Source organism: Hemiscyllium ocellatum, chromosome 36 (genome assembly GCF_020745735.1).
Source record: "Hemiscyllium ocellatum isolate sHemOce1 chromosome 36, sHemOce1.pat.X.cur, whole genome shotgun sequence".
Classification (NCBI taxonomy): Eukaryota; Metazoa; Chordata; class Chondrichthyes; order Orectolobiformes; family Hemiscylliidae; genus Hemiscyllium; species Hemiscyllium ocellatum.
In genome coordinates this window covers 15,289,772-15,307,818 of record NC_083436.1, presented here as the reverse complement: position 1 = coordinate 15,307,818, position 18,047 = coordinate 15,289,772, and the positions used below count along the sequence as shown (strand labels likewise).

Sequence of the window (18,047 nt, the reverse complement as noted above, 5' to 3'; positions counted from 1 at the left end):
GCCGCTTCCGGTTGTCAGTAGCTGTCCGCTGCAGTGGCCGGTATATAGGGTCTATGTCGATGTCGTTGGCCACAAAACAACACGACCAGCTATCCCTAGTAGCCATACACTCAGATGACAAACAACATGAATTCGATTGGGACAATACCACCATTATAGGACAGGCCAAACAGAGAACAGCCAGGGAATTCCTAGAAACATGGCACTCATCCACGAATTCGATCAACAGACACATCGACATAGACCCTATATACCGGCCACTGCAGCGGACAGCTACTGACAACCGGAAGCAGCAGATTCAAACCAGTATAAATGCCGGAGGAATCAGCACAGAAGCGCTTCACAGGAGGCTCCCAAGCACTGAAGACGTCACCTAGAAAGGGGACGAAACGTTTGCAAGAAAAACTCCCAGCTCGGCGAACAGAACCACAACAACGAGCACCCAAGCTACAAATCTTCTCGCAAACTTTGAGTTGCCAGTCTTCATCCAGTCGTTACTAATATTCCCTCTAAAGGCGTGCTTCTGTTCAGAAGTTTTGTGCATGCCAATTGGTCCATGCAGTGAAAAAACATTAGAGGATCCTAAGTTGGGCATAAGAGCTGAATTCCAGAGACGAGTTTAATGGATGCCATTAGCGTTAAAACAGTATTTGACAGAGTATAGTATCAAGTAATCTTAGCAAAATTGGTCAGTGAGAATCAGGGAGAAATTTTCCACTGGCTTGAGTTACATCACAAAATAGCAAGTCTACTTAACCTGCTCTCTGGTTGGTTCCAAAAAGTGCTGCTCTTTTAAAAAAAAAATTTGGAAAGCATTCAATGGACTTCTCATCCTTGAATTACAATGCTATCACTCCACCCTAGTGAGCCTCCTAATTTTCTTGAATATCTGATATCCTTCAATATTCAGTCCCTCCACGTCATCCTGAAACCACATCTCCATTATAGCTATCAAACTGCATTTACTTGCTTCAATGTGGGCTATCAATTCACTTACTTTGTCATGAATGTCACACACATTCAAATGCAAAGATTTGTCATTCGTCTTTGTGACATCTTGTCTTCAGTGCTAGTGCATCCCAAAGCTTTTTCTCCCCCTCCCTGTCTGCTCCACCCTGCCATTCTTTGATTCTGATTATCCATATTACTATTTTCCTTTCCTACCTTGTCTTTACTTGTTGATGTGTGTCATGTGTGGCATACCAAACAGTGGAACCAAGGTCAGGGACAGCTATTGCAGTATTGGAAATGAGGTTTCTGAATTTCATCCTTGGCTACACCCTCCCATTCACTTTAAAATCATCTGTATTTCCCTAGGTGTGCAGATTGCAAGAACTGTGGCCACAGCACAATTTGGATGTAAACTGTCCTAATGGTATTGCTCCACTTTTCCCAGTTCTGGTGCAGTCACTCACCAGTGGAACCCACTTTATCCCACAACAGTCTTTGAGCACGTATTCACTTCTCCAGTATTATGGATCCTATGCTAATCCAGGGATTTTAACTTGTGAAGTTCTACTTTCTAATTTCATGTCTAGTTCCTCATATTCTCTATACAGAACCCCTCTTCTGATGCTGTCTAGGTCACTGGTACCTACTGAATCTTACCCCCTTCCATTGCCAGATCCTTTTGAGCCCTGAGCATATGTGGTAGAACCTTGCACAGGGTCTGCAAACAGCTGCATGAACTCTTCCGCTTTTCTCCAGAGAACAGTGTGAATCACTCTCCATCCATCCCCTAAAAGTACATTCCTTGTTGCTCCAACTATTTAAATGACTTCCTTAAATGGTGTCACAGTGAGTTTATACTCTGCAGCTCCTCTCATACCTAAACAAGCTGAAAGAACCTCAAGTGCATTGGATGACTGCAGAGGCTGACACTTGTATTCTAGCTCCTCTGACGTGACTTAGTCAAAGTTACCCCATCCTGTCTTTGCTCACCTCACAAATCAGAAGATCCAATCTGAAGTGGTGTGACTTCCTCCTAGTACAAAGAATTCAGGCAACTTGTGACCACCCCCTCAATGTATCACACAGTGCATGAGCTTCAGACACTTCAATTATTTATGTTGCTTTTTGTACATTTTTAACCGAATCACCAAATGGCGCAGTATCCTAAAGATCTAACATTTAAAATTTAAGATTAGAGACCTTATCACTTATCAAGACTTAACAAACAGCTAGTTCCTTCTCTGTAGTGCCCCAAGAACCTATTCCAATCAGCTCCAATGAATCTAGGTCTGTCTCTGACTCCCTGCCACAGAGTCCTTCTTTGCCTGATCCTCTAATTGATGTTGACTAGGGTTCTTCATCTCATCTGGTCCTTGATGAATACCTAATCTTCTGACTCCTTAAACCCTCCATCAAACACAAATAAAGGTGATAGAATTATGCTCCATGTGCCTGGATGAATGCAGCTCTAAACAACATTCAAGAAATTTATCATTCAAGAAAAACTGCTTGATTGGTACCCCATTTACCACCTTAAAGGTTTACTCCCTTTCTCACCATATCCCATGCTGCATTATGTACTATCTATAAAATATACTGCAGGAAAGAAGAAGCCTGCTTGAATAGTACCTTCCAAACAACTGACCTGTAATACATAATGTAACAAACACATTTGTTTGTTACTCTTTGAAGATAAACTGTCATCTTGAGTAGGAAATATTTCACAGTTGTTTTATTACCATCAAGTAAAAATCCCGTAAGTCCATTAACAGTTGCAATGCAGCAGCTACACCAAACAGATTGTAGGTTTTATGGCTCACCATCAAAGTAAACAAGAAATAAACATTAAATTATGACATTGGCAGTGAGACCGATATCTGATGAGCAAATAGGGAGAAATACGAGACATTTACTTAAATACAAAAGTACAATTAGCTATAGAAAATAGGCATATATAGTGATGTGATCCAACTTTGAAGAACATGAAGAGTTAAATAGAAAATATTTTCATTTACGTGTATAAATATAGAAACAAATTGCAAATAACAAGGAATAAATAAAGGCATTTGATATGTGTTACATTTATGGCAATAGAAAAGGGTTGAATTTGCAGAGGATATATATATTCTTTTTTTCTGAGAAAAAACATTAATTTGCTTGCACAGAGACCAGAATTAAAAGGATTTGAATTTACAAAATTCAATCTGGGAAAACTTAAAATTGAGTTGAGTGTTTTAAAATCCCTTTTTTCAATTACTGTTCACATAGTATACCAATCTCTCATGATCTTGTTTTGGAATTCAGTCAGACTATTTTACTTGGGTCCTCAAGTAATATACTGCAGACTAAAATCACCTTCAGTGAAGTAATGCCGTCCTTTATAATGCAATGCTTAGTCTTTTATCAAAACCCTTTTTAAAAAATAAATCTGGTGTCATTCTTTCATTTTCCTGATACTGCCAAGTTTTATTTTTTCATTCCTGGACCATGGATGATCTGTAATGCCATTCACACAGAACAAAATACTGCAATGATTGTCAATAAAGTCAACATCTTAATTGCTACATTTATTATAGTTTACATACCTGGTCATTTATAATTAACATGGACAATTTTGCATAAAGTGAATTTTTACAATAATTATCAAAGGCACATTTCAAGTAAAAGTTTTAAAAACAAATTTTACATTTACACATACAGTCAGAACAATCAAACTCCAGTAAAAAAAATAACATATTGTAAAACTATTTCATTCTATTTAGATTACAATTATATTCAGAGCATGATAAGCCATGACAAGTCAGTTAGCAATCACAGTGACTGTATAAATATAGAATACTTGTTTCATTAACAAAATTTATGAATCATGCAATTTTCATAAGTCTAGTTTTCTGAACATTTTGGAATGTGTCAATGAACTGAAATGTACGTAGACCAGCATTTCACTATGTAATTAATCCAAAAGACAGTTTGAAAGCAAGCTCCACAGCAATCTCCATCACAGAATCATGGAAACACACATAAAACTCTTGAGGATGAGGGTCTACTAAAAGTCTTCTGCAATGAAATGAAAAAAAAACATTTCACTAAATATGTGGCTCAGTCTTTGTAATACATTTTGTATAAAGTCAAAATTGCATTCCTGTTCTTTAACACTAGTGCAGTTTTATAGATCGTTACTCTTTGAAGGTACATTTCCCAAACTATGCTTGCAAACTATGATGAAAAGTTGCAAGGAAATTCAAGATGACACAAAGATCATTTAATTGGACACTTCACTCAAAACAACTATAGTGATGAGGCCAATTCACTAATATAGAGAAGAAACATTTTAATCTTGTTCTTCCCTGGACATGGGAAAATAGTACTATAAATAGTAAATCAGGTAATTTGTATCTTTGAAATTTAAAGCAACTCAGGATCATTAAGATTGTAGGATAAAATCTGACCATATTATGCAAATTACATAACCACATGTGATCAATAATAAATTCATCTCTCTCACACACACACAGCAAACAAAGGTTTAAACTTCATTGGATCTCATCCAGTCCTGGCAGTAGAACACAGAGCCATTACCGCCTCCCTGCTTATGGCTTGAATTCAAATAATGCATCTTATCTGACATTTCTACCTCAATGACAAGGTACAGCTAAATAGAAATCCAGTACAAGAATGGTGGTCACATCCACAGGTAAGGTGCAGGTTCACTACTTTACAACCTGCCATCATCCAGTTAATTCTACATAGATCTGGGATTAGATTTAGGTGAGTATTTGGTACTTGTGATACACTGGATAGGTGATGAAATTCTTTTCAGGCACTCAGAAAACATTAAAATAAGCCAGCAACAGAAATAACATCAAGAAACCGAAAACTAAATTCAAAGTCAATAAACATATTCGTTAGAAATTGATAAGTACAAGTTTTCACATTGAATTGCCATCTAAACTCGGTTGCTGTCTGGAGGTGCTGAGTAAGGCCAAATGTCCCCCAGTGGAAGGTAATGAACATTGGATAGGCTGGTCTACTGCAGGTGTGCAATTCTTACTATCAGATATTGGAGGGAGCCTGGGAACAGTTTTCTAGACTGTTCTTTCAGTGAGGAAAGGTGAATAGAAGCTACAAGAATAAGGGAGATGAATGAAAGCATATTATCAAAAAGGAAAACAAGTCAAATAAAAACAAAATGTAGGTGTTGAAAATTTGAAATAAAGTCAAACAACTGCTGGAAATACTTAGATCAGACAGCATGAATGGAAAGCGAAACAGAATTAACATTTTAGGTTGACTGGGTTACAAATAGATGGGTGTTTGATGACTAGCATGGAAACAATTTGCCAGAACGGTCTCTCCCCATGCTGTAAAGATTCTATGACTTGTGATCTTGCATCAGATGATCCAAGCCATTGTCTTCCCAGTACAAGTTAAACCTGAGAAAATTCTCCAAAGGAGAATTAAAATATCATACATAAGGGTCATGACAGAGTTGAGGGCATCAATGCTCAGGGGAGAAACAGCTGCAGGTTTAGTAAAGTGACTATAAATTTCAAAGAGAAAAAGTGGAATTATTCAGATTGGAGAAAGGTAAAAAGTGATATTCCACAAGGATTGGTGCTGCGACCATTGCAATTTTTACATTTTACATTAATGATTTGGTCTTACGATCACATTTCACAATATCAAATTCTGCAGATGATACTGAACTGAGGAATGCAGATTCCACAGAAGACCAGTGCAGTACATCATGAGACAAATTTAGAAGGCATGAAGACTGGATAATTAAGCAATGAATAAGGTTTGACTGACGTAAATGTGAGATAATGGGATAAATGTGAATTCCTTCCATGATGGCACTGTTGGACTACCTACAGCACATGGACTGCAGCAGTTCAAAAGGCAGATTACCACCACAATCTTAAGGGCAACTATTCAGGCAATAAATTTTGGCTCAGCCAGTGACACCCACATTCCACAAATGAGTACAAAACCTTTGTTTTTATCTGGTCCAGCATAGGTCTGATTGTATTCAACAGTCATCAGTCATCTGTGTGTAGAATCCCGACTCGGGACTCCAAGGCTCACAGCCCTGTCCTTGGCTCTGTCTCATCAGCTGCAAAGGCAGAAACCACTGAGCTGCATGATGGTTTCAGTCATTGTAGTCTGACTTGTCAGCTAATGCTGACCACTGACTCATCAAGAGCATATGAACACTAATGGTGCATCAAGACTTCTCAAGTCACGTGCAGCCTGCTACTAGGGTCCACTACAATTTCCTCTGCCACAGAGGACTGGTGAAGGGGACAGGACTAGGTATTTGAGCATGCCAAGTTAGATACTGTATATGGGTAACAATGCAGGAAAATTACTGAGTAACTATGTTTGAATAGAGATATCTTTAGGAAGCAGTCATCTTCAGGATCCCCACTGCTAACCCCAAATTGGAAAGAGTTTAGAATAAGTGTTAAAAAAAAATCCACTCCACTTTCTTTTTCTTAGTAAACTCAATGGGATTACCATCTTCTGGGTCAAGTAAATTCTAACTTTTGTAATTTGCAATGTTAGAAAAAATGGATAATCTCAAGAATTACTGTCTGGAAAGAAGTAATGCAAACAAATCACAGAAGTGGTCACAACTCCAAACGGCATGGCTACTCTAAATAAGATCCACTTTTCTGGTGATGGAGAGCTGTAGGAACAAGCAGAGTGGATACACTTCTGTTCGAAAGGAATAGCTGACAGCTGCCTCATACTCAGTCACACTGAAAACAAATTGAATTCCATTTGACTTCAAAAGCCAGGTGTCAAGCAAATCTGTGTGACAGTCTCAGTACATTTACAATCTAACAAATAGTGACAACTTACCTCACCAATGATAGACTGCCTTCTGAAGCCACGAGTAAATAATAGAGTCAGAGAGTCATTTAGCATGGAAATAGGCCCTTTGGCTCTACTTGTCCATGCTGACCAGGTTTCCTCAGCTGATCTAGTTTCATTTGCCTGTGTTTGGCCTCTCTCTCTTATAAACGTTCCTACCCATGTACCTGTCCAAATGTGTTCCACATTTTGTAATTGTACCCACCTTCACTACTTCCTCTGGCAGCTCATTTCATATACACACCCCCACACTGTGTGAAAAGGTTGCACTTTAGGTCCCATTTAAATTTTTCTCCTCTCATCTTATACCTATGTCCTCTAGTTTTGAGGACTTCGCTACCCTGGAGAAAGTACCTTGACTATTCACCTGATCTATGCCCCTCCGTGTAAAAATCCCAGCAAATCCAGCCTGTCATTATAATCCAAACCTTCCAGTTTATGTAACCTTTCTTGCAACCTTCAGTTTAGATTTTTTTTTAGATTACTTACAGTATGGAAACAGGCCCTTCGGCCCAACAAGTCCACACCGACCCACCAAAGCGCAACCCACCCATACCCCTACATTTACCTCTTACCTAGCACAATTTAGCATGTCCAATTCACCTGACCTGCACATCTTTGGACTGTGGGAGGAAACCGGAGCACCCGGAGGAAACCCACGCAGACACGGGGAGAACGTGCAAACTCCACACAGTCAGTCGCCTGAGTCGGGAATTGAACCCAGGTCGCTGGCGCTGTGAGGCAGCAGTGCTAACCACATATTTTAATAACATATTTCCTACAGCAGGGAGACCAGAATTGTATTCCCTACCAATGAATTGTATGCCCTACCAATGACGTCCCAACTTCTTTATTTAATGCTCTGACCATTGAAGGCAAGCTTTCTAAATGCCCCCTTCACCATACTGTCTACCTGTGACACCATTTTCAAGGAACTATGTACCTGGACCCCTAGATCCCTGTTCGACAAATCTCCCTAGGGTCCTGCCATTTAACTCTGTAAATCCTGCCCTAGTTTGTCTCACCAAAATGCAACACTTCGCACTTACCCGAATTAAACACCATCTGCCATTCCTCATTCCAATGGCCCAGTTGATCAAGATTCTATTGTACTTTTAGATAGCCTTCTTCACTGTACATTATACTACCAATTTTGATATAATCGGCAAATTTACCAAACATGCCTCCTATATTCTCATCTGAAAAGCATAAATAAATAGCCAACGGTGGACCCAAAAAGTTCAGATGCTTTCAAACCACAAAAACTAAATCAGTAAATGAGAGAAAAGGGAACAAAGCTTATGGTGAAAGCCTGGGATGAGGTAAATTAAATAGGCAGGAGAAGACTTATGTGAACCACAGACACCACATCAGATAAATGGGGTGAAAAGCCTGTTTTTGATTGATACATTCTGAACAATACTCACAAACTTTTAAGGCTTAGTTAGTTCTTATGAATATCACAACTAAATCTGGAAAATAAAAATTAGATTGTAAAAAGAACAAACTAAGAAATCAGAACTTGAAAAATGATTGCAATTCATCAAGGTGATGCTCACTCACCCAACAACCCAGTAGGACATGATAGGTGGTGGTTTCTTTTGATCAGTCCAGTTTTCAGGACTGCACTGGAATAAGACACCATGTTCTTTTACTGTACCAAGCCCTACGTTATTTTTCCTCACATTCATTTGACTTGAATTGTCAACAATATTGGAGTATTTCCTTTCCTTTTGAAAATATACAAGATAAAAAAAAGTCAAGAGTTATTAATCAGATTTTACTCTACAATTGACAATAAACATATTTTCAAATAGTAAAATACTTCTTAAAATATAGCTTCTTCACAATCACAGATGATCTGAAATCATCTGGACAGATACAGCTGAAATATGTGAGGTGCAAAATAAAGATGCAGAGAAGGAAACCACTGTTCAGAAACACACTGTTCAATACTAGTACTGACCATCACTCATTATTTTTCCTATGATGCTAGTTTAAATGGCTTCTTGATAGACTAACAGTGTAAAATGTCGATAGAACAGCAGTAACTCAGAGGTCTGATGATATAGTAACTCTTCCTCGGAGCCAGAAGTTCCTGTTTCAAGTCCTACTCCACGAGGTGAACAGTCAATTAAAGAAAGTGCTTTCTTATCTCTGCCCCAAAAGATTTGAGTATTAACTTGTATTTCCTTCTAACATATCCATGTTAAGCAGCTACAGCAGAGAGATTCCGGTCAGCTACGTAATGGAAAGAAACTGGAGCCTTTACTGTCACTATCCATTACTCTAAGCTACAATATAGATGTCAAAGTGTACAAGCTACAGCACCTTAGAGGCCAGCTTAGACTCAGTCGGCTGGATTGTCAATTTGCACTATATTATTGTCAATTGCATGGGATCCAATCCCTGCTCCAGCTGGGATGGGTTTAGAACGTGTATCCTTGCTTTGCCCATGAAGGAGACTATGGAGCTGTGGGACGATCCTATCTTTGGTCAGAGAACTCAAGAAACAGAAACAGAGAATTCAAGAGTAGGCTATTCGAACCCTGCTTTGCCATTCAATGTAATCAGACCTCATCATTCAACTCAGTACACTGTTTCTGCTTTCTCCTCATATCCTTTCATCCCTTAGACCTGAGAATTATATCGCCACTCTTGTTGAAAGTCTTCAAATGTTTGGTCTCAATAATCTCCTGTGGCAGAGAATTCCACAAGTTCACTAATCTCTGGGTGAAGAAATTCCTGCTCATCACTGTTCTAAAAGATCTGCCTTGTATCCTTAGACTATGATTCCTGGTTATGGACTCCCTGGTCAGTGAGAATAGCCTTTTGTGTTTACTCTGTTTTATCATCTTAGAATTTTATAAGGTTTCTATGAGATTATATGTTTAAATGAACAAATTGTGTCTTTTGTAAAACTGACAACTGGTGTTGAAAAATGGGTAAAGTTATGCCCTGGATGAATATCCATTAAAATTGAATGGGGTTAATTTTGAAATTCACAGCCAATAAAATTAGAATATGCACCCTATCTATTTTGGTTAGATTCAAACTCAGTTCCTACAGAGAAAAGAACTGTGTGCTAGCCCATTCTATTGCACCACTCAGTTAACTGAATATTTAGTGCGTTTACCCATGTCTATACAATACATATGCTACAAATAGCAGTATAAACCCAGTTACTATACATTTTAAACAATCTCACCTGTTGGTCCAAGGTTTGTTGGAAGACTGACCGTATCAATAAACAACAGCGATGGAAGTTTTTGATTAGCTGTGAGTGAACGGAACCATTGAGCTGTGAAACCTCTGTGTGTGTTGGTGCTATGAATATCCCTTGCGTTGTTTCTAATGAAATATAATAAAATAGAGTATTTTCTGTGCCTGATGTCAATCTGTAAAACATAAAGTAGCAGATCTTTAACAAACTTGATACAACTTTCCTCAGGTATGTATTTACCAAATGAGAAATATTAAATTTTAATTTATGAAAATATTTAATGCACAAGTAACTGCCATTTTCTGTGTCCAGACATTCATCATTACTCAGGTTCTTTGGATTTGTGTCATGCAGTTGAAAGAAAAACTCCTGTATGGTTGCAAATCTCATCACAAATTTGTCCATTTGCTTCTCATAAATTTCTAACCAAATAGTTGGAAAATAGCAAACCACTCATGCGATTACGTTTTTAATATGCAAGGCTGGTGGCCTTTCACGGGCAGCTCAGACTCAAAATAAGTATTGCTATTTTACAAGGAGAACCACTTTTCATGGGTCAGTTCCACATGGCCATTAAAAGAATTTTTCACTGTCGTCTCAAGTCTTGCAGTGTTTGTTACCATTCTCTTCACTTTCTTCTGTGCCAGATGATTTTAATTTTCTAAATTCTATTGATATTCATTCTCACTTCTCTGCTTTAATTTTCTATACAGTCTTTCCTTTAATAAGAATACTCAGTTAACCTCACCATTGTGCAAGGTCTGAGTTTTCAGTTTTCACTCAACATAGCCAACTCTTACCTTTAGGAAAGCACCTTTATTTCCTACATCTCCATATATACTTAAAACTCAGACAACAATGCCTCCAACATTCACTTCATTCTAATTTCTAATTCCCTGTCATCTGGCTCTCTACTTGTCAAAATACCATTATCAATGTCAACTTCTGACAGTTTTCTTAGCATTCCCTATTGATTCACTGATATCATCTGCAAACTTACTAACTCTACCTCCTACTTTCACATCCAAATCACCTATATAAATGACAAAAAGCAGTGGACCCAGCATCGATCCTTGTGGAATACCACTGGTCATGGGCTTCCAGTCTGAAACGCAACCCTCCAACACCAACCTCAGTCTTCTAACTTCCAGCCTGTTCTGTAGGCAAATGGCTCGTTCTCCCTGCGATCTAACCTTGCTAACAAGTCGACCATGAGGAATCTTGTCGAACGCCTTACTGAAGTCCATACAGATCACGTACATTGCTCTGGCCTCATCAATCCTGTCCGTTACTTCTTCAAAAAATGCAATCAAGTTTGTAAGACATGATTTCCCATGCATAAAGCCGCGTTGACTATCTTTAATCAGTCCTTGCCTTTCCAAATACAGAGGAACCTCGATTATCCGAACGAGATGGGCAGGCACTATTTTGTTCGGATAATTGATTATGCGGTTAATTGATTCAAAGGATTGCCTTTCCTGTGGAGCTGGGAGTATTTTTTTAGATTAGATTCTCTACAGTGTGGAAACAGGCCCTTTGGCCCAACAAGTCCACACCATCCCTCCGAAGAATAACCCATCCAAACCCATTCCCCTACTGTATTTTTACCCCTGACTAACGCACCTAACACTATTGGCAATTTAGCATGGCCAATTTACCTGACCTACACATCTTTGGATTGTGGGAGGAAACCCATGCAGACATGGGGAGAATGTGCAAACTCCACACAGACAGGCGGGAATTGAAACCAGGTCCCTGGTGCTGTGCCTTCTGTTAAGTCCACTCCCTGTTCAGGAGACGAGGTAGCAGCACACTGCACACAAGCCCCAAACCTGTCCAACACCACCTGCCCCCCAAACCCAACCAACGTCCCCCTGCCCACCCCACCCCGGGGCAGCCGGACTGGACACCAACAACAAGACTGCTGCTGCTGCCGCCTTTTGTGGGGGTTGAGTCTCCAAATAGCAAACGCAAACGCAAACGCAAACACACACACACACACACACACACACTCAAAAAGTTGCAATAAAAATGTGAGGTTCCACCTTTGCCCTGTACAGGACAATGTAGGAGATATTATCTGGGGAAGGGGGGTTTCGGGTACATGCGTGTGTAGAACTCCAGGGAAAGTGTGGGGAGAGAGAACACGCTGGAGGTCAGTCATTTTGAGACGGTGCGTGAGCTCCCATCAGTCCAGGACTGTTTGCTTACTGAAATGCTGCCGAAGAGTTCACTTTCAATCACTGTAAACAAAAGACGCAAGCAGTGTTGGAAACACATCTTTGATGTAATGTTTCTATGGGGACCTTGAGATCTCCTTCGGATAATCAGATAATCGGATAATTGATTTTTGGATAATCGAGGTTCTTGTGTACATGCTGTTGGGATCCATTATTAAGGTTAGGTAGTGTAAGAAACTTTATTGTTAGGTAGTGCTCACGTAAGGTAGTATTAGCAAGTCTGGAACTTGTTAGCTTCACTAGACAACAGTAAGCCATTATGTTACACTAAGAACAGACTGAAAAGCTGATGGCATAGCCTGAAGAGGCCCCAGGGAGGGTGAGAGATAACAGGACATTGGAGCCGTGTCTAAATGCACGTAGCTCAAACTGAGGTAATAGAACGTTATCAGGTGAGAACCAATGACATACTAAAATTCTGCATTTTACCAAATAAGGATGTAACTCTGGAATGTGAGAGAACAAAAGGATAGACAAATTAAAAAATAGTCAGAACGCGCCTTCTCCAGTGAGCTAGACACCTCACTGTACTGTGTACGATTCTCTCTCATTAAACCTGTTTATACTTTTAATCAGACCCGGTGTCTCTCTCCTCCAAACGAACACGGGGACAGAAGATCTGTCTCAACACATGGTGACCCCGATGCGAGATAGGAGTAGAGACACGCCTGTTGGCAGGGATTGAGAGCTCGTCGGACGGCCGGCCACTCCTAATCAGGCTCGGAGACGCCCTTTATACAAAAGATCTCCAGTAGGGGTTTGAATACACTAAATTCTTATTTTGTTTGGTGTCTCACAACTCTTTGCCAACCGAAATTCTGGGCTTGTCAGCCCGAGAGAGAATCGAACCGTTTTGTTTTATAGTAACGAAAGTCTCTGGGTCAAGGATTGAAAGTCCTAGAGATGAGTAAGTAGAGTGAACCGGTGATCAAGAGTGGTGAGTCATTTTTGGATGCAGCGCTGCGAAGTTTTGGTGAAGAAATAGTTTTGAGGTAAAGCGGATACTTCCCCTGCGCTTTGGACTGGGTTGGGGTAAAGTGGATACTTCCCCTGTGCTGACGAGTTTGGGTAATGCGTATGCTTCCCCCCGCGCTGACGAATTTGGGTAAAGCGTATACTTCCCCCCGCGCTGACGAATTTGGGGTAAAGTGTATACTTCCCCTGACCAGAGGACAGTGTTGACTGGAACAGGCTTTGTCAGGAGTCGAATTACAAGGATTTGAGAACCCGATTTCTGGACCGTATTTCAGTAGCTGGCCCGTCCCGCAATATAATGGAAGTATTTAATAGGGGCTCACGAACCCCGACGCACATAAGTTGAATTCCTAGAGTAGGGGGGCATTGGACAAGGAGAGAGAGACAAAGACAGAGGACAGGGGACAGAGACAGACACAGAGTTACGGACAGAGCGACTGTGTGTGTGTGAGAGGGAGTCTGTTTATGAGAAAGATAGAGTCTCTGGGTGTGTAAAAATCTGTGTGTGTATAAGTATTTCTGTGTTTGTAAAAGTCTGTGTGAGAAAGAGAGTTTGTGTGTGTGGAAATCTGTGTGTGAGTCGGTAAAAAAAAAGTCTGTATTGTTGCCCAAAGAGAGAGAGAAAGCTATTGCTGCATGCGTCAGCGGTGTGTCTGTGTAAAAGAGAGACTGGCTGAAAGCTTCTCTGATAACACACAGTTTAACACTTTGTGCTCTGGCTTGAATTCATCTGTTTGATAGTGATTGAATGTTTAAGTCTTGTCACCTAGGGCGTAAGTCCCGGGACTGTTTTGGATGTGATTGTTATGGTTGTTTAACATGATTTAGATGCATCTGTTTGTTTGGTGATTGAATTCTTGTTTGTGTTTCTAGAGCTTGAGTTCCGGGACTGCTGTTTAAAGTGATTTCTTTTTATGAGAACTTAACATGATTTTTTAAGGCTAATAACTCCTGTTCTTTTATGAGTCATGACTCCCTAACTACTTTTCTTACTAACCTCTTTTATTTTTACATAAAAGCAATATATGAAGGACAGTCGAAGTTTCGTTCGACAGTGGGTAGTTGTAAAAACGAAAGTTTCCATGGTTATTACCTGTGACCTTGGATTCGACCATTGTGCATGCGTTAGAAGTTTTTAACTTGAATTGACGAATTGTTGTAAGACAGCTCTGATTATTTTTACGACCTAAAGTATTGTAATTGAGAAATGATTGGTCAGGAGTACATAAGAAAACTAATTTTGGATCTAAATTAGGGTACTAAATCTGGACGATTACAGTGGATTTCAAAATTGGGAACTGTACGCATTTTACATTTTAAATATTAAACACTGAATAAATGGACGTAAATATATAAATATGTTTACAAGTTAGGAACAGGCCTTAAAGTTAGTCAAGCACGAATTGATAAATTGGTGTTTGAGCATATGGGAAGATAGGAACATTGGAAAATTTCTTTAAAGAAATTTTCAGAGAAGAACATAACGACTTGTCCCCTTCGGGAAGTGTTGATAGGGGACAAGGAGATTGGGTTTGTGTGTGACCCCCTCACCAGTGGGGAGGTCGGAACATTTAAAAGGAAATGACGGTCCTGGTTGAGAAACCGATAGGATTGTCAGAACAAATTAATTTATTTTTGAGGTCTGGTCTGTATTTGTGGGCTGAGTTAATGTCTATTTTGAATATACTATTTACTGCGGGAGAAAGGAGACTTATATGGGGATGCCGGATAGGGAAAGATACGGAAGATAAAAGGGTGAAGTGGGATAAAACCATTAAATGAATTGTTAGGAAGGGCACAGAAAGTGTTTTAAAGAGAGAAAGGACGAGTGACTGGAGCAGTACGCGTAAATGATGGTAGCTGCGGTTGATGAGGTAATTAGGAGAAGAATGCAACCAAAAGTGAGCAATCGGAGCAGCGAGTGATAGCATGTAGGGCAGAGAAGAAAGGGGATAGGGAGAGACAAGGAGGAGCATTTGATAGAGAGTTTGAGCGACAGGGGCAGAGACGAAGGTCTCCACAGGCAGGATGCCATTATTGTGGAAGGACATTTGATACTGAAACAAGATTGGTGGCTCAGGATTTTGAAGGGAGGCGCACACAGGGAGACAGTGTTAGAGGGGCCACGGAAGAAGGGATAACGGATGGACAGGGGACACCACATGGGAATGAACGCGATGTGGGCAACCCGGTCAGCCGAGAGGATGCCATTATGCATCTTATTGAGTTACAGGACCGCGCAAGTGCGGCCGAGAAAGGTGAGTGGGAGAGCAAGGGGGCGGTGGCCCAGACGATTTGTGTGGGGACGTCGCAGCATCGACTATGGAGATCGGCAGGCGGAGAGGTAGTGGCGCCCCGGTCCCTGCTCCCTACACTATTTGCTGAACTCCATGGGCCGACACATGTGGCACTGACTAAGGTCCTCCTGGCAGTGCGGGTTCATTGGTGGGCTCCCAAGCTACGGGAACAATTGGAAAATCTGAGAGCAAAGTGTAAGATTTGCAATGAGCATAACGCTCGCAGAGCTCTTCCTCACCCACTACTTACTTTCCCAACGCCCCTCGGCCCGTGGCAGGAAATCTGCATGGACTTCACTGACATGGGGGCCAAGTGGCGCACGCCAGACCACTACAGGTTCCTCCTGGTGATTGTGTACCGTTTTTCCCGGTGGGTGGAGGCGACGCCAACAAAGAAGGAGGATGGGGAGGTAGTGGCCAACTGGCTGCGAAATGAGTTGATCCCCAGACATGGGGTGCCCAGACTCGTTTGTACCGATAACGGCACCCACTTTAAGAATGAACACCTAGCCCGTGTGGAGGCGGCGCTGGGAATAAGCCATAGGTTTGGCAGTGTACACCATCCAGAAAGCCAGGGCTTAGTTGAGCGGGCGAATAGGACCCTGAAGGACAAGATAGCGAAGGTCCTGGCGGGGACCTCCATGACTTGGGTACAAGCACTGCCCCTGGCTCTTATGTCCATGCGCCAGGAGAAGTACGGAGACACCTTCCTTTCCCCTCATGAGATTCTGACCGGTAGACCCACGCCCGGACCTCGCTTATCACCCCGGTGGGAGGATACCTGGGACTTCATGAACCAGGGCATGACCCAGTACATGCAGGTCTTGCACGAGATGGTTAAGCTAGTCAGGCAACAGGTGATCGATGCTCGGGAAAAGGAGACTGGTTCAACGGCACCGCTCTCGGTGGGGGAGGAAGTTTACCTCCGGCACCCAGGCAGGACATCCTGGAGTGAGCAGAGGTGGCAAGGGCCATTCCGAGTCACCGAAGTGGCTAACAACACCCTGAGGGTGGACAGGGAGGGGGACAATAACTGGCACCACTTTTCACACTGTTCCAGATCTCCAAAAGGACAATCACTGGCGGAGGGCGCTCCCGGAGAGGAGACGGAGAGTGGTGGTGATGATGTCTGAACCAAGGCGGACTGGTCATCTTCTCATAGGGCTGGGTCTGTGCTTTGCGGTACGACTCTCCATGCAGGTAACAAAGGATATGCTCTTAGCAGAGAAAGGAGGGGTCTGCGCGATGTTTGGTGCAATGTGTTGTACTTCAATAGCAAACAACACGGGCCCAGATGGGAAACTCACTAGAACTTTAAGGAAACTACGTGCTCTGGCCACTGAACTGAAACTGCAGTCTGGGGTCAGTAATCCTGTTATAGATTGGTTGAGTAAAACATTCGGGAAGTGGGGAAATATGTTGGGGCAGTTGGCCCTGGGCCTGAGCATTTCTGTTGCTATTTTTATTATTTGTGGCTGTTGTTGTATCCCCTGTCTCAGGACCCTTGTAACTCAAACTATCGACCGAGCCCTTACAGACAAGGATGACCACCTTTCTTCGCCCCCACCTTATCAAGCTGTACAGCAGGAATGCGCAGGTGCTCCCTGTGCGACAGTTGGCATGGCCGAATTTGAGATGGAGGGGGACATCCCACCCCCATGTTACGACTTTTGAGTGCTTATGTCTGTTATGTATTATTTCACTGCTTCTCGTGCCTTAACGATTGTATGCGAACTGGAGAGGCGCCTAGAGTAGGGATTTTTTGCGATGCGGATTGCTTTGTGAAGTTGTATGCTGCTTAGGGACTCCTATCCCTTATAACTATGTCTCCCTAGAGTCAGACAAGCCGGGTTAAGCTAATTGGTCGGTCTTGCAAAGGAGCGACGCAGGGGCACTCACCGACCATCCGGGTCCTGACTGCTGCGCGCGAACTGCTGTATTTTGTGTGGCCTCTTTCGAGGCCAAGGGAGGGAGTGTTGGGATCCATTATTAGGGTTAGGTAGTGTAAGAAACTTTATTGTTAGGTAGTGCTCACGTAAGGTAGTATTAGCAAGTCTGGAACTTGTTAGCTTCACTAGACAACAGTAAGCCATTATGTTACACTAAGAACAGACTGAAAAGCTGATGGCATAGCCTGAAGAGGCCCCAGGGAGGGTGAGAGATAACAGGACATTGGAGCCGTGTCTAAATGCACGTAGCTCAAACTGAGGTAATAGAACGTTATCAGGTGAGAACCAATGACATACTAAAATTCTGCATTTTACCAAATAAGGATGTAACTCTGGAATGAGAGAGAACAAGAGGATAGACAAATTAAAAAATAGTCAGAACGCGCCTTCTCCAGTGAGCTAGACACCTCACTGTACTGTGTACGATTCTCTCTCATTAAACCTGTTTATACTTTTAATCAGACCCGGTGTCTCTCTCCTCCAAACGAACGCGGGGACAGAAGATCTGTCTCAACAATGCAGTTCCTGTCCTTCA

The 18,047-nt window shown here is 41.6% G+C and overlaps 1 protein-coding gene across 3 annotated transcripts in view; it reads right to left on the bottom strand.

Annotated features, from left to right (window-relative positions):
* Window positions 1-3,735: 3,735 nt before the first annotated feature.
* intu (inturned planar cell polarity protein) overlaps window positions 3,736-18,047 on the bottom strand; it is a 114,206-nt gene continuing 99,894 nt past the window's right edge. For all 3 annotated transcript variants that reach the window (XM_060851417.1, XM_060851418.1, XM_060851419.1), the window contains 3 exons: window positions 10,037-10,226; window positions 8,392-8,558; window positions 3,736-4,008 (listed from right to left, as the gene is read on the bottom strand). In XM_060851417.1, the coding sequence (XP_060707400.1) occupies window positions 3,897-4,008; window positions 8,392-8,558; window positions 10,037-10,226 (469 nt within the window). In that variant the 3' untranslated portion in view covers window positions 3,736-3,896. The remainder of the gene's footprint in view (window positions 4,009-8,391; window positions 8,559-10,036; window positions 10,227-18,047) is intronic.